Here is a 22,170-nt window from a genome sequence, read left to right as displayed (position 1 = left end):
TATCTGTACAAATGCGTTTTAGGAGCCGACCCTTTAACCCCTTACCAAAATTTTTGGTATCATATTGTTAATAACATTATTTTGAAGAACTTTTGTTCTACATTGCTTTTAAAAATATTTCTCCTTTTTCAGTTATTAATGATCAGAGTTTTGAGTTCTGGCCCCTTGAAACCCCTAATTACGTAATATATGACTGAGGTATGGTAATGTATAGATGAACAGCTGTACAATGAACATTTTTGCTTCTATAATTAATAACAAAATATTGTTCAGTAAAGAGTTATTGTAAGAAGACATTAGAGCCCTCTTGACCCCTAATTTGAGGGGCCAGCCCCTTTTTCTTGACATCAAATGAAAGGTCTTGTAAATATAAACATATTTTGTTTAACAAGTGTTCACAAAATGTTTACCGTTCTTGAGATATATGTACAAATGTGTTTTAGGGGCCGGCCCTTTAACTCCTAAATGGGGACATAAACAAAAACATTTAAGGTAGCATATTGTACAAAACATTATTTTGAACAACCTTTGTTCTACATTGCTTTTCAAAATATTTCTCCTTTTTCATATATTAATGATCAAAGTTTTGAACTTCTGGCCCCTTGAAACCCCTAATTACGTAATATATGACTTAAGTATGGTACTGTATAGATAAACAGCTGAACAATGAACATTTTTGCTTCAATAATTGATAACAAATTATTGTTCACTAAAAAGTTATTGCAAAAAGACTTTAGAGCCCTCTTGGCCCCTAATTTGAGGGGCCAGCCCCTTTTTCTTGATATCAAATAAAAGCCCGTGCAAATTGAAACAGCTTTTGCATTACATGTTTTAACAAAATATTTATACGTTAAAAGATATTACGGAAAATGTGCGAAAATTTTGTGAAAAAAATTGGTGCTAATTTTCAGGTTCAGGCGAGCTTCTAGGCTTTACGCATTTTTCCCAATTGGAAGCATGGAGGGAAATCTACAGACATTCATCTACAATCCCTGCAAATTTCAAGCTTTTATCATGAATAGTTTCAGAGGAGATGCGTGGACAAAATTACTCTTAAAAATTTACAAATTCGTCCATATCTGAAACCGGAAGTGACGTAATAATTTGAAATTTAAACAATCAGTAGCGACATTGATGCTTTATAACTCCTAAAAATTTGGTGTAAATCGGTTGAATAGTTTCTGAGAAATAACGCTCCAAAAAAGTCAGAAAAAGAAAAAAAAGTATAATGTCACAAATCAGTATCTACTGGTATTGTATTTGTTTTCTTTACATATTAGTATCCTGTAGGGACCCTCTTTAACGTTCCTGTGTAACTAGTTTTATACCCGTAGTGTACCTCTCTGGACACGTCGTCAGCTATAGTACGTATTGGTCAGCTTTTTTCTATTGTACGATTACTTTATTTAAACTGCCGCATTGCAGACCTGGCAGACAGTGGCCACGTTTTCCCCATGACAGGTATGAGCAGCTAAAGTTTTGAGTAACCCTTTCTCCTATTAGGGGTAAGTTAAACTATTTTATACTTTTGTAATTTAACTACGGCTCAGTCTTTTTATATTACTGTGGAGTTTATATTAAGTATTTTTTGTTACTTTTGATATACTGGTTTTACGAGGTTGATGCGACTGTTAAACATAGGTGCTTGCTCGCGCGTGTTCCTGTGTGGTCGCGTGTCGAGTGTGTGTGCTTTATATTGCGATATAAATGCATGATATACTTGTATTTTTGCCGTGTAGTTCGGTGCTTGTATATTGTCCGTGTAGTACGGAGTATTTGTATATCGTTTTGACGTGGTTTTTCTGTGTTAAGTAGTGTGATACTCTTAACGTTATGCAGTGATCGTATTCGCTGTGGTTTCGTGCTATTGTATGGCGTGCTGTTGTTGCCATAATGTTATATTTTAAGTCCGTGCGACTTAGCCTATGTTTATGTAAGGTATATTAATCATGTAACTCAAAATATGTTTATTTGTTTAATTTAATAAGGTCCCTATCCAGTTTCTGGCAGTCCATCGCCGTGGTTATACCTGTCCGCCACTGTCTCACGCCATGCCATATCTACCCACTACTCTTCTACATGCCTGTGACGAAGACTATGGACATCAGAAAACTTAAATATCTTATTGTTTATAATATGTATATTTGTTTGGTTTTTATTTTATATAAAAATTGTAAATATAAAACGAATTCTTGTTGTGTTTGACTGAACAGTCACGACGGCTGTCGTGACAAATGGTGTCAGAAGTGGGATAGCTGTTCAGTCAACACATTTTTTTTGTAGTTTATTTTGGATATTGTTCTTAAGAATTTATACTTCTGTTATATTTTTCAGTGGAATGGCAGATTTTTTTTTATGGCGTTGATATATGGAAGGGCCCCGAATGGAGAAAGGTTGCTCAGGTTGTGTATATGAAATAACTCTCGAGTGTTGAGAGGTCAGGTATATTGATACTAGAAGCATTGTTTTTATTTACGCTTTTTCTTCTGTAAGATTATTTTGTTGATCGTTGTGTTAATTAGCGTAGTTAAGATGGAGTCGCCAACACTACAGGAGCTAACAGAACACGGGAGAAAGATGGAGTTGAAGGGGACAGACCTTCAGAAATTCATCATAGATCAGCAGACTCATTATCGGGAGTTGAGAGCAGCAGAGAGATCTAAGGAGAAAGAGGAGAGAGAGTATCAGCTGAAGAGAGAAGAACTGGATTTGGAGAGGATGAAGTTAGCGGAAGCTAAAGGTATTGCTGAAGCTGAAAGTAAGTACAAAGAGACGTTACTTAAGCTTGAACAACAGTTACAAGAAACTAAAGCTGATATTTCTAGTAATGCTTCTGCTAAAGTGCCTAAAATGCCTTTCTTTGAAGAAACAAAAGATGATATTGATTCATATTTACGTCGTTTTGAGCGTTATGCTACAGCACAGAAGTGGAGCGGCGAAACGTGGGCGGTAAACCTTAGTGCGTTGCTACGGGGAAGAGCGTTGGACGTATACTCTCTTCTGCCACAAGAGAGGGCCCTAGACTATGCAACCCTGAAGGCAGCTCTGTTGAAACGTTTCGAGAAAACCGAGGATGGGTTTAGACAGCATTTTCGCAGATGTCGCCCAGAGAGAGGTGAGACATTTACCCAGTTTTCTGTTAGATTAGCGAGCTATCTCGACAGATGGATAGAAATTGGGAAAGTGAACAAGACTTTTCAAGGACTATATGACTTAGTACTTCGTGATCAATTTCTATCAGTATGCAACAAAGACTTAATTTTGTTTCTTAAAGAACGCATTCCCAATGATATACAAGATATGTGTGCTTTGGCTGATCAATATAAGGAGGCAAGATGTGCTAACATTCAAACATTAGTCAATTCTAGCAGGAAGGACACATCAGTTGATTCTCAGAATTCTAGCCAATCCAGACCTCAGGTTCAACGAGATCAGAAGGAAACTGCAGAGAACCCCAAAGATCAACCACCCAAACCAAGGATGGATATTACGTGCTACAAGTGTAAAAAACCAGGCCACTTTTCATATCAGTGTTCAAAGGGACGGAATTCTGTTGGGATGGCAGTCGACGGGAAAGGATCTTCGGATTACAGTAATCCAGGCAAGTGCGCTGCATTTACTACAGTAACTACTACCTCATCCGTATCCGCAGCAAACAATTTTAGTATACTGAACACTTCTTGTAACGCTAGTGCATCGGTAGGTAGCTTGCCTACAAGTGATGGTATACTTAATGAACATTTTGTGAAAGTGTTGAGGGACACGGGGTGTAATGGGGTTGTTGTTCGTCAAGCGTTAGTTCCAGAGGAGCAACTGACAGGGAACAAGCGGCTTTGCATCCTTGCAGATGGATCGCAGATTGAGGCACCTATAGCTCGTGTGAGTATTGATACGCCATATTTTGTGGGTGAAGTTGATACTTGGTGTTTGAAATATCCTCTATTTGAGCTTATAATAGGAAACATCCCAAAAGCCAGAGACCCATCTGATCCAGATCAAAACTGGAAGTCGAGTCAGGTGAATGCGGTGATGACGCGTCAGCAGGCGAAGCGGGAAGGTAAGAAGGACAAACCTCTTCATGTACCTGACATAATTGGTCCAGAACTTGCGTTTAGTCCAGATGACGTCATCAGAGCTCAAGGTGAAGATGAATCGTTGCACAAGATAAGGCAGCTAGCTGAACAACCTGCAGACGAAAGCAGCAAAGTCCGATTCTTCCGGAAAAACGGTATTCTTTATCGATCTTTTCAATCACCTACAGTTGAAAATAATAAGAAAATATCTCAACTTATTGTGCCAAAACCTTTGAGAAACAAAGTAATGTCTCTTGCACACGATTCATTAATGACTGGACATTTAGGTTCAAGTAGGACAGCTTATAAAGTTATGTCTGAATTCTATTGGCCTGGGGTGCAGGCAGATGTGCGTCGTTATTGCAGATCGTGTGACATTTGTCAGAGAACGACTCCCAAAGGAAGGACAACAAAGGTTCCTCTAGGTGAAATGCCGATTATCGACGTCCCTTTTCAACGTGTAGCAGTGGACTTGATAGGACCGATACAGCCAGCTACGGACCGGGGCAATCGCTACATTTTGACGCTGGTGGACTTTGCTACTCGTTATCCGGAAGCTGTAGCACTTAAAGGTATAGAGACAGAGAAAGTTGCTGAAGCTTTGATTGATATATTTTGTAGAATTGGAGTTCCGAAAGAAATGCTTACGGACCAGGGTACGCAATTTACGTCAGAGCTGATGGCAGAGACGAGTCGCCTTCTTTCCTTTAGGCAGCTTACGACCACACCGTACCACCCGATGTGCAATGGTCTTGTTGAACGCTTCAATGGGACGCTGAAACAGATTCTACGTCGTTTATGTGCAGAGCGACCGAAGGATTGGGACAAGTATCTATCAGCAGCTTTATTTGCATACCGTGACGCTACTCAAGAAAGTTTAGGTTTCTCGCCTTTTGAACTGGTGTATGGACGAACAGTGAGAGGACCGATGAGAATTTTGCGTGAACTCTGGACTAAAGAGGTAAATGATCCTGAAGTTCGTACTACTTATCAATACATTGTAGATCTCAAAGAGCGGCTCGAGTCAACATGCACGATGGCCAAGGAGAACCTGGAAAAGGCAACACAACGGTACCGCGTCAACTACAACAAACGTGCGAAGAAGAGAGATATGAAAGTGGGTGAAAAGGTACTAGTCTTGTTGCCGACATCAAACAATAAACTTTTATTGCAATGGAGAGGTCCGTATGAAATACTTGAAAAAGTTGGTAATGTAGATTACAGAATTAACATGGACGGTAAAACTAAAACATTTCATGCAAACATGTTGAAATTATACATTGACAGAGACAATGAGAATGATGCAGGTGTTTTAGGAATTGCAGGAGTTGCAGTCGTAGATCTTGCTGACGACGAAGACGATGGTGAAGATGAGCTGTGTGATTCTCCGGGACAGGAAAGAACAGAAGGTGCTAGGGAAGTAACAGTAAGTGATGAACTCTCTGAAGAAGAAAAGACTGAAATACGAACATTACTTGACGATTTTGAAGATGTTTTATCAGATGTTCCTGGTGTGACGACTTTGGGAGTCCACGACATCAAGTTGACGACAAATGAACCAGTTCGTACGAAGCCATATCCTCTTCCTTTCGTTTCCCGGGATACCGTGTGTGAAGAAGTGCGGAAGATGATAGAAGCAGGCGTAATTGAACCGTCGTCAAGTCCATAGTGTTCACCCATAGTTATTGTGAAGAAGAAGGACGGGACTAATAGATTCTGTATTGACTTTCGTGCAATCAATAAAATCACTGTTTTTGATGCTGAAACAATCCCTAACGCTGATGACATTTTTGTTCAATTGTCAGGTTGTAGATATGTGTCTAAATTCGATCTTTCTAAGGGCTACTGGCAGTTACCATTGGGGCAATCTTCGAAGGAGATCACAGCGTTCCAGACTCCGATGGGTTTGTACCAATTTTCAGTGATGCCGTTCGGGTTAGTCAATGCGTCTGCTAGTTTTAGTCGCCTTATGAGAAAACTTCTTGAAGGGATGCAATGTGTTGATAACTTTATTGACGATGTCATTGTTTTTACTCGTACGTTTCGAGAGCATGTTTGTGTTATGAAAGACTTTTTACAGAGACTTCGTGCTGCGAACCTTACTGTTAAACCTAGCAAATGTTTCATAGGATATAAAAGTCTTGAGTGTCTTGGGCATATTGCAGGAAACGAGGAACTTCGACCACTTCCGGACAAAGTGTCAGCGATTTCGAATTTCGCAAGACCTTCTACAAAGAAGCAAGTACGTTCCTTTCTCGGTCTGGTAGGATTCTATCGCAAGTTCATACCAAACTTTTCTGCTGTGGCAGCACCACTGACAGATCTTACCAAGAAGGGCCTATCAAACAAGGTGGTGTGGGGTGAAGCACAGGAGAACGCCTTTACAGCCCTCAAATCGGCGCTTATGGTAACGCCTGTTTTGAAATTGCCGAATTTGAATGAAACGTTTATTTTACAGACAGACGCTTCTGATTTGGGAGTTGGCGCAGTGTTACTTCAGTACGAGGATGGTGTAAAGAAGCCGGTCGCGTATGCCAGCAAGAAACTTACTAAAGGGCAAGTCAACTACTCCACGATAGAGAAAGAGTGCTTGGCGATAGTATGGTCAGTGCAAAAGTTCCTGAGATATCTATACGGAAGGGAGTTTCTTTTAGAAACAGATCATCAACCGTTAGTATACTTGACACAAGCTAAAGTATCCAATGCTCGATTGATGCGATGGGCATTATTATTACAACCTTATAGATTTCGAATTATATCTATTAAGGGCTCAGATAATGTTGGAGCCGACTGTCTAAGTCGTTTGTAAATATATTTTTTGTAGATCTTTGCATAAGTATTTTTGAATTTTATTTTTGTTTTAAAAGTTCTTCGAACTTTTTTTTGTTTGGGGAGGTGTTGTCACAAATCAGTATCTACTGGTATTGTATTTGTTTTCTTTACATATTAGTATCCTGTAGGGACCCTCTTTAACGTTCCTGTGTAACTAGTTTTATACCCGTAGTGTACCTCTCTGGACACGTCGTCAGCTATAGTACGTATTGGTCAGCTTTTTTCTATTGTACGATTACTTTATTTAAACTGCCGCATTGCAGACCTGGCAGACAGTGGCCACGTTTTCCCCATGACAGGTATGAGCAGCTAAAGTTTTGAGTAACCCTTTCTCCTATTAGGGGTAAGTTAAACTATTTTATACTTTTGTAATTTAACTACGGCTCAGTCTTTTTATATTACTGTGGAGTTTATATTAAGTATTTTTTGTTACTTTTGATATACTGGTTTTACGAGGTTGAACTGTTAAACATAGGTGCTTGCTCGCGCGTGTTCCTGTGTGGTCGCGTGTCGAGTGTGTGTGCTTTATATTGCGATATAAATGCATGATATACTTGTATTTTTGCCGTGTAGTTCGGTGCTTGTATATTGTCCGTGTAGTACGGAGTATTTGTATATCGTTTTGACGTGGTTTTTCTGTGTTAAGTAGTGTGATACTCTTAACGTTATGCAGTGATCGTATTCGCTGTGGTTTCGTGCTATTGTATGGCGTGCTGTTGTTGCCATAATGTTATATTTTAAGTCCGTGCGACTTAGCCTATGTTTATGTAAGGTATATTAATCATGTAACTCAAAATATGTTTATTTGTTTAATTTAATAAGGTCCCTATCCAGTTTCTGGCAGTCCATCGCCGTGGTTATACCTGTCCGCCACTGTCTCACGCCATGCCATATCTACCCACTACTCTTCTACATGCCTGTGACGAAGACTATGGACATCAGAAAACTTAAATATCTTATTGTTTATAATATGTATATTTGTTTGGTTTTTATTTTATATAAAAATTGTAAATATAAAACGAATTCTTGTTGTGTTTGACTGAACAGTCACGACGGCTGTCGTGACATATAATAATAAAGAAAAAGAAACCGTAGAATAACAGAAGGGTTTTCCGTTGAAAACGGAAAACCCTAATAATAGGGAAAAAGAAACCGAAGAATAACAATAAGGTCTTCCGTTGGAAACGGAAGACCTTAATAAAACTAGATGCTGTCATTAGACAGTAATACCCGCACCATGTGTTTGCCCCTAAATAACACTGTTTTGTACCAGTTTAATTAAAAATGAAGGCTATATGCAAGCTCCGGTAATACAATTAAAATTTATAATTTCCATAACTGAAGGATGAGATCCCTTCCCATATGATAATACACATCGTGACATGAGCAGCACTTTATGTGCAATTTGGGGTAGAACTGTTTGCGTGAATTTTCAGTTAATCAATAATCTTAACATTTTATGTCATAGAAAGTATAATGGTCTACAGAATTATTACAAACAAAATTAAAAATTAAATTATGCCCCCTCCCCGTGGCGGTTGCCGGTTTTAGATGTGCTTCTGTGTGCATACATGAACATCATCGTGTGCACAAATTTAGAGAAGGGGTGGGAGTGAGGGGTCCAGACCCCCATCCCCATGAAAATTCATTTATATCAATTGTAAAATTACCAAAAATACACCGTGGACCCCAATGCTCTTACAGACATGTTAGGTAACATTATTTGGGGGGTAAATATTTAATCAATATTTAATATACTTTATTGTTTATCTCAATAGAAAGTATACATGTACATCACAATACGTAGGTGTCCTGCACCACCTTAAAGCTGTTATTTACCAAATAAAATAGTGCAAGTGGATTTGAAGAATAGGTCATAAAAATACATGCATGTTACAAATGAATAATCTTTGTCTGAAGTTACGTACCGGTACACAACACAGGTCTGCATATCTCATTAGCGGGTACTAGTTTTACCCAGCTCGTCGATTAGATGGGTTCACGTGTATATATACATTGGTGTTGCTAAAACGCGGAACGGAAAACGGAACGGAAGGGAAAACGGAAAATCTTATATAATGTTATTTACCTCACAGATTTGTTAATCATGCTAAAACGATATACTTTATGTACCTTTTTAATTTTTTTTGAAAGATTAGCAATATTAGATTATTTATTCAAGAATATTTATTTCCTCAAAATTAACAGTACATGCATTGACCACTATATTCTGTCACAAAATATCATCGATTCACTTTTTGCTGTATATCTATATATACCTCAGGGTTCAAGCAATTCTCTTTTATAAGCATTAAACATTCTCATTATTCTTTCTTTAAAACGTCCTCTCTAGCTTATCAGCTGGTATAAATACACGGCTAAAAATAAAGAAGTCTACGGGGTTTTGCATTTCAACAGCCCCGGATGATAGTGTTGAAAAATTGTGCAAGGTCTTCTGAGTGACTTCCAAATGGAGAAAAGATGTCAACATTTTCCATTATAAATCGTCCAAATGTGCTGCATGAATACATGTGTATTTTGGGATCGACAGACTATAGTCCCAATATATAATCGGAAAATCAAACCAGGCGACGTCTAGAGCTCTCTATTCGGATCATATGTATATAGCTGCTGGAATAAACAACTGCTTAGTAATGCAAACGTAAACAAAATTGCATTGCTAAAAATACTAGTTTCAGAAATTACTAGTTTCACAAATTACCGGGTATTTTAATGTTTACTGTATTTTAAATTTTAATGTCGTCAGTCCTACTGGGTTTTTTTCTTCCATCTCAATGATACTGTATCGTCTGTATGATAAAAGATCGTCTAGAACACCGAAAATTCAATTTTGATGTAAGTATATACATGTGCGTCATATTTGAAATATAAAAATACTCAAAACACGCATAAAACGCTTTCACTAACTGCGTACGTTACGCTGATATGCCAGCAATACCATATAAGAAAAATAAGTAAAAAGTTATAGCTAATTTGCTCGTTTAATCATGTTAATGTTTCACAATTCGTATACATTTGATTTTTCTGTTTCCGTACTCAACTAAAGCCGAATGAATACAATACTATAATTGATAGACATTCATATGAATATTAATAAGATAACAACATGTTGATAATCATTCATTAGATATAAATAAAAGATACAAAGTAAATCGTTTCTGGCCAGTCTATACCCTTTTAAGCGATAAACGTGATGATCTTTACCATTCCATTCCGCTTTCCGTTCCGTTTTCCGTTCTGCGTTTTAGCAACACCCATACATTTTCCGTATGCAGAAACGGATTAGTTAAGATCACCTAAAGGAATTCATTATTGTGTTTTAATTGGATTATCATTATGATGTTGACCAATTTAGGTAAGCATAATACATGTAGTAGCAGTACCACAATATAATGAGATGCCAGCATACATATATAAGTTCTACTTTCACTTTCTAAATGTGATCTCCCTTTGACAGCATACTGTATTATCATCTTTTAATATTTAAATAAGCTTATCATCGTTACCTATCCTATCGCATTTGTAAAGTTTCTGTCATTTTAGTTGCAAAAGTTTTTTTTTTTCATTTGTCAGACTGCATGCACTAGCTATTGAGTTGACCCCATATTGACCCTGTATAAACAATTTCTTATTAAATCTGTGTATTACATGTAAGTAGGTATAGACACTTATAATTTTATATGAATTATAATAGGAAGGAAGGAGTATTTCTTTCTTAATGTATTATAATGCATCAAATACAATGTAGGTCATGACCTTATGGGACTGTTCTGACCCCACGAAACAGGAAAATACAAAATATCTTCTAATGTCATTATGATGCATCAAATGGTGTAAAGTACATTAATGACCCCCAGGTGTTGTCTTTAACCCCCCCCCCCCCACTGTATATTTTGTTAACTTCTGAGATCTGAGATCCTCATCCCTAAACCATATAATTTATTTTTGCTCTTTGTGTCATTGCGCGTAAAATTGTATGTAGATTATGCCCCCTTGGAGACACCCTGACATTTTAGAACTAGAAATAATAATGTATTTTATCTTATTCATATGTTATACAGTAGTGTTTGATCCATGTGGGTGAATCCTAGCCTAATGATGTCACTGCTTTGTTTAGGAGACTTTACAATTGCCCCAAATAGGCTTATACACTTGGAAGTGATGCATATAACATTTTGTTTATAAATCTTAAAAATTGAATTAAGCAATTTCCAAAATGTTAATGTGAATCACGAGAGAAAGGGCAATCAAGAAATGATTTAAAATTTGCTACTGTACACATGTAAGAATGTATCAAGAAGACTGAATCTTTATAACCAGGTTAGATTTGGGGGGGGGGGGGGTGAATGTGGAGTATTAACATTTATAATTTGAATCATTTATTATTATTAATTTTAACTTGTCAATGAATACTACTTATTGATCCCAAGGAAGAAATATGACCTCTGATCATATCTCAATAGATCATTTGTCAATTATGCAAAGTGTAATATAATGTTTTTTAAGAATAACATTTTTTACCAGTTTATAAAAGTTTTTAGACACCCAAATTATATTTTGATTTTAATAGATCATTCGAAAGGAAGGGGGGGGGAGAACAGTTTATATTTGAGTTTGTTTGGGAGTGGGGGTTCCAAGTCACATATTCGACAATTTTTTAATGTTATTTAAAGTAAGACTAGGCCATACTACAGTCATGAATAGTATAGAACAGAACACAAACTAATACATGTACATGTATATATACATAGAAAGTATTACAAAACAGATGATTGATCTATATCTGGGTTCTTAAATTGAATCATATATCATGTACATATTATATTATTGTTTCTTTGTTCAAGGCATTTAAGATGGTATGTAAGTCATGATCCCAAGTGCTCTTCCAGAAATTATTAAATATCATAAAAACCATTGAGATCCCCACCTTAATCTAAAGATATAATTATTCCTCCTTAGGTCATGCAGGCGCATCAGATCATTATGGCGTGTAAGTCATGGCCCTAAGGGGTCATCCTGACCCCCTTAGAATCAGAAATTGTCAATTATCTTTAAATTATTGATGTTTGATGATCATATCTCTATTTAATCTTTATTATTAAGTCTCCCGAATGAAATTTGGAGACTTATTGTTTTTGTACGGTTCTTAAAGTAGTCCGAGTATCGCACTACGTCATACCGTATATGTACCATATGTAACTGTATTGAGATAGGAGATGAATTTCATTTTTTATTTCATTGTACAGATATAACAATTAAAGATGAGAGAGTTATATACATACCTTCATACTTCTACACACAACCAAATGTTTACAAATTTCAACAACTCTTTAATACTACTAATAAAAATTGTTGATTAATCTGTGTAAATTCATTAAAGTTATAATTGAGAGAGTTAGCTCTCTAGGTTAATTGCTAATCATACTTTTTTTTCACTTTTGTATTGTCACTCCAATGCATGCAATGTATATATTATATGTATTATTGTTCATTTTTTTGTGATTTTTTTCAACACTGTAATTTATGCAGTTCAGAGAATAAAGAAATTGTCTATTGTCAATTGTTAGGATATATTGAAAAATAAATAGTATGCAATAAAATGTTGGATATTTGACTATTTGAACTACTTTAAACCAAAGAAATTCGACTGAAATTATATTCTACACGTTTACATTAAATTAAATTTAGTTTAAGGTATGCTTCGTACTGAAAATTAGACAAATATTTCAATTAGTGACTTCTCTAATACAATTATGTATAAAGGCAAATATATTAAACGGACATCATGTAAAGTGTGTCATGCGTGGCCTAGTGGTAACGTGGATGTCCTTTTGATTTTGGATCGATTTCACCAGGTAATAATTTTTTTTTCTTTCACTTAAAGCATGATAAAAATAGAAAGTTTATATAACTTTATACGAGAGATGTACATGTACATGTAAATAAAAAGATGGTCATAAAATCATTGCAGAAGAATTCACATACGGATTGACCAGAGTATGTAATCTTAAGCTCTGCCTGCCTGCAACAACCAAACAGGGTAAATAAAACAGAAAATTATTATTAAAATAATTTCAAATCACTCTGCTGGAATATAGGTGGCAATCTTGTTTAAAAAATCCAGAAATGTAAACTTGTAAAATCCGAATATGCAATCGTGTTGGTGTGTGAGCCTGAGTATGTATGTGTGTAATTCTGATATGTTGCACATTTTGCAGCTTTATTGTTTTTATTAGTTAATTTAACCTTCAGCTTTGCACACTTTCAATCCGTAGTTTCTGCATTTGTATCTTCATGTTCGGAAATAGCACATCTGACATGATACAAATTGACAAATGTAAAGTCTACAAGTTTGTTGAATTTTGACATGATCTTATATGGCAACTCCCTTGCTGCGGGAAAAGACATGCCGTAATCGCCGGAATGGACGAAAATAAACATAATATTCAGTAAAACTGTTGTAATTATCTTTTAATGCACGACAATATTTATTTGATCAAAATATTATTTTTAGAAAAATTATTGAGGCATGATTGAAACTGGACCAAACAGGAAGAGATGTATGTAAAATGTAACCAGATAGCCATGCTATGACCTTGAATTGTTAGTATGACAAATTGGTCATTATGATACTTATGTATACCTTCATATACAATTAATTGTTGTAATGATGACTAACAGAAAAAACTTTGTGATTTTTGTTACACTGCGCAGTAGTCCTAAATGATTTTATGTAATCAGCTACGGAATGCGGGCACAGTAAATTCCAAATTGAAAATATATAAACAAATTGTCATATTTGGCGATCCTGTGTCTGCATCGATAGCCTTGATACTGCAAGCTACTCATGTAATGCTTGTTCTATCTATTTAACCTTTGTAACCTTTAAGCCCTATATGAATGAATGTCTCGATCTATAACTATGAGCTTTTTAATATTGTACGTAAACGATGCATCATACTCATATGGGAGACTTTGAGACCCAAAACCTGCATCTCAATATTCTTTGGTGGACAGTTATGACCGTTTTTTTGCTGTATTTGGAAGCAAAACAAAACTCTGGAATTTAAACAATAAAGTTTACTCATTATCATCGTAGATGGACAGAACTAGTCGGAACTGTTAATCATAGGTAAAATGTTGTATAATCCCATGTAAAATGATGTTAAGGTATAGATGTTTAATTTTTTGGGTTATAATTTTGATTTTGGATTTTGTTATATTAAATTTTGTAACTTTGACAAACCTATACGACCACGGTTTTTAATAAACTGCTTAATTGTGAAACTACCATTGGACTTAATGGTTCCTAAGTTTGCACCTCAAAGTGATTAAGAAGACAGACGTCTTACAAAAAACGTTGGGCCAATGTGACTAATGCGCAAATTTCTATAATATAATTCTCATGGTATTATACGATATTAAGGGTTCAAAAGAAATAACTAATATCTTATTTCTCTAAAATAACTGTAATTTATATTGGAATATTAGTTAATGCGCACTCTTTTCCAGAAATAGAACGGATCAAGAAATTGCCTATGGGGGTGAATATTTTTCATGGCATGGGGTTTAGAGACCGCCATGAGGCCCCATTGCTTCTGAATTGTAAGAATTGTGAAAGAAAATTTTTATTTTTCTGAAGTTATAATAAAAAGACTTGCAAAACTTAGTTATTTTCGAGGGAAAATATATGTATTTAATTAATTAAGCAGCTGCTTTATGGTAAATAGTACGTGTTTACAAGTGGCTGTATTATAACAGCTCCCCAGAAAAATGTTATTAACCAATTAACTTCACAAAGTGAGTCTGTATTGAACCGACATTCAGGACGCCAGATTATATTCCGTAATGATTGCTTGAAATAAAACATTTTACCAATTTTCACCTTATAGGATTTTTCTATATATTACCGACAAATTGAAACATTTTAAAAAATAATTTATACACATTTTAATTTAACAACAGTTTACCTTATCTTTAATTTGGTATTTTTATTTTTTAAAAGGGGGAGGGGTGTTCTCTAATTATGTCTCATATAAATCAAAATCTTAAAACCATTGCTTTAGAAAGTTCTTATTGATAACTTTAAATAAATTTAATTGACTAGCCGGCCGACCCCGTGTAATTATTCTTTTTCGGGGGTTGGGGGTTGTCCCAAATTTGTGGTAGCGATAAGGATGCTTTTCGAGAAGCAGATCGATCGAACTCTTTACCCGAATCTTTTATACATTCTCTTGATTAAATGTAAACCAAGCTCATAATTTATTTTTCCCAAAAATCATACTTCCTAAGAAATGTTGTTATCCAGAGATAATATGATTATACCTAATAGTGCGTATTTTTTTCATTTATTCCGTCCCCATTCCGGCGATTACGGCATGCCTTTCACTGCAGCTATACTCTGTCCCAAGATATTTTGGATTCAAATTTGGCTTAATTGCTTGATATTTATAAATACCTCAGGGTTCAAACGATGTTCATTAAAAAGTATGAAAAATTTCCAAGATTTCTCAATCGAAACGCCCCTGTTAGCTTATCAGGTTTCAATACAATGCTAAAAAATGAGATGTCTACGGAGATTTTGTATTGCAGCAAGCCTGGATGATAACGGTGAAAAATTGCGCGATGTATTCCGAGTGTATTCCGAATGGAGAAAAAATGTAAACAATCCATTATAAATCTCCGTAAGGAATCTGTTTTCGTTCCTGTGAATTTTTCCGAGTGAAAGATGATAATGTGTCAATGAAATTATCTTGGAAAATATCCCTTTCAACTATTTCAATTGCACTTCTTTCACAGGTAAGTGTATTTTTTTAAAAGTTGTCCAAATGTGTTGCATAAATATCTTGGGACAGACTATAGCTAGCCTTTTCTATCGGTGACGTCACTTTTTTCCATATATGGTCATGTCAAATATTTGACAAACATGCGACCTTTACATTTGTCGATTTGTAACATGTCAGCCTTGCTATTTCAGAAAACAGAGACACAAATGCAGAGACTACAGATGAAAAATACGTATCACAGTAGCAGGTTACAAGTAAAGCCCTTTTCACAATTTACCCACGAGCAGAAGCGACAAAATATTCCTGCGACAAAATTCTATTTAGAATCTAATTCTTAGGGTTAAAAAATCGTCGTCTTTACTCCTGCTGATACTGAATAAAAAATGACTGCATATAAAGAAAGCAAATAAAGCCGTCTCATGTCTCCCAGTGTAGGGATTTGAATCTAGAGCGGGTCCAAAACACTCATATAGTGCATAGGGTAGGGTTTCTTAATGCCGGGTGTGGCAAATGGTCATTTAGTGTTAATGTATATAATGTTTAAAAACGTCTACTGACACGAATAAAAACTGACTGCATATTTAGGAAAAACCATTAAGCTGTCATTTTTAATAATATTTCATGTCACCTACATGTAAGGCAAGAGTTACATGTATAGCTGGGAAGGGGGTTTTATATTTGTCGTATTATTTTATCCTGCTCAGGAATTTCAATGAAAGAAATGACCAAATTCACATATTTAAAAAAGAGAGAGAATGAAGCCTTCTATCAAAGTTAAAATATTGTGAAAGCATTTGGAAAAAGTTGGTGGGGGAGGGGAGTTACAGTTAATGGAGTTATATTACCTTGCTTCTTCAAAATAGAGTTATCTTCCTTTGCTTGGTAATATTTAGTAATTGATCATTGAATATAATGTGAATTAAGAAGTTAAAGTATCAAAAGAGTTATGCAAGTATTTTTATCATTTGAAACGAAAACAGATTTTTAGAGATCGTTTAGTTTTTCAAACTTTCGTCTTAAAAGAGAATTCACAAGTACTGGTTTTACATTTACATTACAAATATGTGTAATATTTTGAAAAGTAAATTAATGGTATAGGAAATTATAATAATGACTATTTCATTTTACACCCCACTGATAGCAGATTCAAATGGTATGTTTGAGGCGGTGTGGGCATAAATAAATTGTAAGCTTGTATTCTTTTCAAATTCAACATATTTAAAGATTTTATTCAAAAAAACAAAATATACTCTCCCAAAAAAGAAACGCAACATGTATTATTTTACAAAGGACTATATATGATATGGGCCTAAAATGGCCCCCTAAAATGAACATCATCATTTAACTGTAATTCTTTGTTTTCTTTGTACAGATATATATGTGATGGTTTTACATAATGTTTATTTTGATTCAACTGCCCACAATTTAGAAATATGACATCGTATAGACAACCTTTTCCCGCCATTTTTGCATTTTTAGCATAAAACAGCTTGTTTTCAAGCAGTTTGTCTTTCAGAAAACATAGAGCGCATGCATGAACAAGCAAAATATTTTAATCAGAGATGTATCTAGCCAAGACTAATAAGTGACAAAAAAATTTTCCTTGTTCAAGCATGCGCTCTTTATTTCCCATTCATAAAAAGATAACAAAAATGTCCATTTTTGACTGATTTTGATTGAATTTTAGAAATAGCGTCACTTCTGACGTCATATACTGCCAGTGAGTGCAAATAAATCAAATAAATAGGTGAAAAATATATTCTACATTAACTCTTTTAAAATGTAACATAACATTTTAATATACCCGAAACACTTTAAAAAATGTCGAATTATGGGGGCTAAATTTAAATCTTATCATATATAGTTCTTTTTGTCAGATAGAAAAAAAATTTTTAAATACTTAATACATTGCGTAAACAGTCCAATAACTTTCATAATGATAGTCGTTGTGTTAGTTGTAATAATTAAAAAGACAAAATTCAAAGAAAAGGTTTAACGAATGTTTATTTGCACAATTACACCAGTATCTTGTATGGCCACCGTTTGCTTGCAAAACTGTTGTAACTCGTCTCCGCATTGATTGAATCAGACGTTGAATTTGGACCTGGGGTATTCTTTGCCATTCCTCGTGCAGTGCCTGCTGTAATTGCAGAAGAGTTTGCGGGGCTGGTTGACGCATGCACACACGTTTATCTAACTGATCCAAGAGGTGTTCAATGGGATTCAAATCCGGGGATCTTGATGGCCAGGGTAACACAGTCACGTTGTGGTCAGCAAGAAAGTCGACAGTAGAACGTGCTGTGTGCGGTCTGGCGCTGTCTAGCTGAAAAACATCTCTCTGTGTGTTGATGACTGAAAGAAGGTGAGGCTGGAGGATCTCGTCGCGATACCTTTGCGCCGTTAAATTGCCAGGAATAAGAACCAGTGACGTCCGTTGATTGTACGAAATAGCGCCCCACATCATAACACTGCCCCCACCGAATCTGTCAACTTCTACCACACAGTTGTTTGCAAAACGTTCATTTTTTCGCCTGTAAACACGCACCCTGCCATCTTGGTGCTGTAGCATAAATCAGCTTTCATCACTAAACCAGATTCTTCTCCAATTCCTTAGAGTCCAGTTCCTGACTGTGTTGCACCACCCGACCCGTGCACGCCGATGTTGTCTTCCAAAGATAGGACCAAAATAAGGTCGTCTGGCTCGCAGTCCAACTTCTCGCGGGCGAATGCGCAATGTTTGTGCGGATATTCTGAGCAGGTATGCTTGAAGCAGTCTGTGTTGCTGTAACTGTCCTGTTGCGTAGTTTGAGAATACGTATATAGCGATCCTGTTGCGCATTCATAATACGCGGACGACCAGTTTGCGGCCTCTCATTTGACGTCCAAGTCTGTAAATATATCTACCAGAGACGAGAGATTGTACTCTTGTGAACATTATAATGTTGACCAACATCATATTGTGACTCTCCAGCTTCGAGACGCCCTATTGCGATATTACGCGAAACAATGTCTAATCTCGGCATACGTAAAAATCGTCCTACAGCTAACAAGGACAAACATTTTATCCATGCGATAGTCTTATTTTGTTAACACACATAAAAATTAACAAAAATTTAGGCGTGCAAAGCGCTTTCCACTTTCTTGAAACACCAATCAAACAATATTCCTATTTTTAATTTTGCAACAGTTACGGTTGATCGCACATCAGATTTTGCCAGTTAAATTCATCCCTGGTAATATGGAAACCTAAGCATATAATTACAAAACTTGCTTTAAGTTATTTTATATACAAACATTTTTTTCGCAAAATAATACTACATGTTGCGTTTCTTTTTTGGGAGAGTATATATAAAACAAAAAATTAAAAAAATCAATTTTTGGACAATTTTAGCTTATCTGTTTTGTACAACCTTAAATCGCTTCACGCTCCCGAGGCCAGGATTATTAGGTACGCATATATTTAAGGGGCGTCGTTGTATTCGTGTTCCTGCGTAATATACAAACAAAACAATATGTAAACCCTCATATTTATTGCTCTGTTATCTTTTGGCAACAGTTTAGTAAGTTTCGGGCAGAAACAAGCGATTTCCAGAAATGTTTACAGTTTTACAGATGGCCGCACTTCCCTCTTAAATGGATTGATGTACTAGTACATGTACTCTCTCTCTCTCTCTTTTCTCTCTCTCTCTTTCTCGTAAATATTTTGATTAACATTGCAAACATTTAAAACAACGTCCAGTACTAGTAAAAGAGTGTTTATGATTTGATACAGGGACATGCTATTTTTACTATTTCACTTTAATCCGTTAATTGTAATTTTTGTAAGGAGGAAAAGGTTGTGTTATTCATGGATTCAACGCAATTAGATGGATACAGTGCTTCATAACACTTATTGTCTAAATAAAAAAAATATTGAAATATTTGTTTATAAGATTTATAGGCAAAGGCACTATCTTATTAAAAGACGAGTTTTGTTCTTGGTTTTGTTGACCAAAAATGATTGTACTGCATGAAATATAGTCATAATACCTTACATGCGCATGCTTGAACAAATTCTAAAAGATACCTGATACTTCCAAGTATGACATCGTTAGCAATAAAAGATAAGAAGCAACTATAGGAATTCCCATTTTTACTTGCCTCTAATACCTTTACTTGCATTACCAGTTGATGAATTTCAAATATTCTGAATGATTGAAAAAAAAATGATTACAAAACAAAACACTATTTACTATTTTGTGAATTAAATCTGCAAACACAACAATGAAAATGATCTACTGTCCCTCTAATAAGCCTTATTAAATCGTTCGCTTTAAACATGGCTAGTTATATTGAATAGATATAGAAGCTGGTCGATATAAAAATGAACTGTTAAGTGAGAGGACGTGTAGTTTATTTTGTTTTTATGTTTTTTTTTTTTGTTTAAACTCTTCTATCAAAGATAAAAACGCTTATTATTTGAATGTCAAAATGATAGCTTAAGGAAAAAAATATTTTAGTAGATTAGATAATGATGATCAAAATAATGAAACATGTTTTATCAAGACTACCACATTAAGTTTGCCATATTTGTACATACACCTTTTAATCATTGAAATAATCTTAAACATGTGAAAATTTACATAATTTATTGGAAAAGGTGATTTGAAGATCCAATGCATTATGTTTATAATGCATAATGTAACTATAACAAACGGTTAACTTCTTACTTATTTTGATGTTATGCACAAGCTAATACTGTTGAGTATTGTGCAATGATTAGTTATGCAGTATAAAAATAAGGAAGTTATGTTTTTTATGCAGTTTGTTTTCACTTCTTAGCAATGATTTGAAATAGTTTGTATGTTCAATGGTGCTTACTTATTGCGTGTATTTGCTTAAAATTTCGCACACATACTTTTTGTTTCAATCATGCGTCTTTTTGTAAAGTATTTCAACATTAGAAATTTAAACAAATCTTTGTTTTCAGGAATTTGTGATGCTAAAATTGTAGTCCAGATTTTAATGAAATTCAACGATTTCCAATTGCGTCATTCATCAAACATCAATTGTAATATGCATTATTATGATCGGCAAAGAACTGTAAAACCCTGAACCATTGAATTCTCTGATTATTTTGAAATTTGTTTTCTTCCTTTTATCTAGTAAAGTTTATAATGATGAAATGTATTAAACTGATTTTGTGTTCCTGGTGTTTGTTTTTCGCACTAAATTCAAATTGTGTTCTGGGTTTTGTTCAGTTCTGCGAAGATGTTATTGTTTGTGCTTAGATATTCGAACATCTAAATTGAAATTTATTTTTGATTTGAACATATTTTATTGTGTAAATTACACATCTATAAATCTTCCTCTTCTAATGATAATACATACAATATATACAATTGTCATAGTGGAATAGGTACAAAACAAAAATTATCGAAGTGTAAAAATTGTATATCAAAGTTGGTGGTGTTGTTTTGTACACTCTAGAAAAGGTTAAACTTCTTGTTGTAACCATAGATGAATCTCTTACTTGGTCAGATCACATTGACTTGTTAAGCAAGAACCCTGCTCAAAAATAGGTATATTACGCCGTCTTCGTGGTTTTATGTGAAATGCTGCTTTAATAAAAATTTATAATACTGTTATTTTCCCACATTTTAACTACTGTTGTACAGTTTGGTGTTCAGCCAAAAATAATGGCCAAATTGGGAAAAATTTTAAATTACAATAAAGGGCAGCTAGAATTATACTGAATGTTTAAACTACTCAAACTTCCACTGTTGATATTTTTTTAGGTTCTACAATGAATGCCTATTCAGGATTATTTTATATGCAGAAATTTTTTTAGCTTTTAAAATCTTAAAGGGCATGACACCAGAATACATGAAGGTTTTTAAATATGTAAACCAAGTAAGTTCTAGAGAAATAAGAAGTAGTGTTAGTGGATTGTAATATGTACCAAAATCAAGGACTGAATATTATAAGGGCTCTTTTCTAATACCAGCAGCAATTTTATGGAATCAACTGCCAGAATGTGTTCGAACATGTAATATCACGTCTTCTTTTAAATCAATGTATTTATAGCAATATTATCTATCGAAGTAAATTCTATTGATTATGATATCAAATCAGTGCATATATATTTATTGATGAGTGTGTACATTTTATCTGCATTATTTATCGATTTGTCTTATTCTTGTTTTACATATGTTTATATACAGGACCACCATGTAAACTAGTACTTTGTCACTAATTGTGCTATCCTGTCTAAATAAAAGACTTTATCATTATAAAGAAAATACTTTATTATTATCATTATTATTATTATTATTATTATTATTAAATTACATGTTACTTATAGCTATTGACTATATAATAATTATATTCACAACATGCATTTAAAAAGTAATATATAGTAAATAATTTTAATATACAGTATTAAAAGCAATAGCAAAAAGGAATTTAACTATTAAATC

General features: G+C 34.7%; 2 protein-coding genes across 11 annotated transcripts in view; one reads left to right on the top strand and one right to left on the bottom strand.

The window, feature by feature from the left end:
• The window catches only part of LOC105339967 (tripartite motif-containing protein 3-like), a 314,106-nt gene that overhangs the window by 116,387 nt on the left and 175,549 nt on the right, over positions 1-22,170 (bottom strand). The window lies entirely within an intron of this gene.
• Positions 1,239-7,918, top strand: LOC117685818 (uncharacterized). Of its 10 annotated transcripts, none has more exons than XM_066081775.1 (5): positions 1,239-1,505; positions 1,989-5,202; positions 5,390-6,315; positions 6,532-7,248; positions 7,728-7,918. In XM_066081775.1, exons 2-3 carry the CDS (start codon positions 2,533-2,535, stop codon positions 5,411-5,413), a joined length of 2,694 nt encoding a protein of 897 aa, XP_065937847.1. In that variant the 5' UTR covers positions 1,239-1,505; positions 1,989-2,532; the 3' UTR covers positions 5,414-6,315; positions 6,532-7,248; positions 7,728-7,918. The 10 variants fall into 10 exon arrangements, with proteins under 10 accessions (XP_065937847.1, XP_065937843.1, XP_065937844.1 ...); XM_066081771.1 differs by having other exon boundaries at positions 1,989-5,977; positions 6,239-6,315; XM_066081772.1 differs by having other exon boundaries at positions 1,239-1,461; positions 1,989-6,315.

This window comes from Magallana gigas, chromosome 4 (assembly GCF_963853765.1).
Source record: "Magallana gigas chromosome 4, xbMagGiga1.1, whole genome shotgun sequence".
Classification (NCBI taxonomy): Eukaryota; Metazoa; Mollusca; class Bivalvia; order Ostreida; family Ostreidae; genus Magallana; species Magallana gigas.
This window is presented reverse-complemented; position numbering and strand designations above follow the sequence as displayed.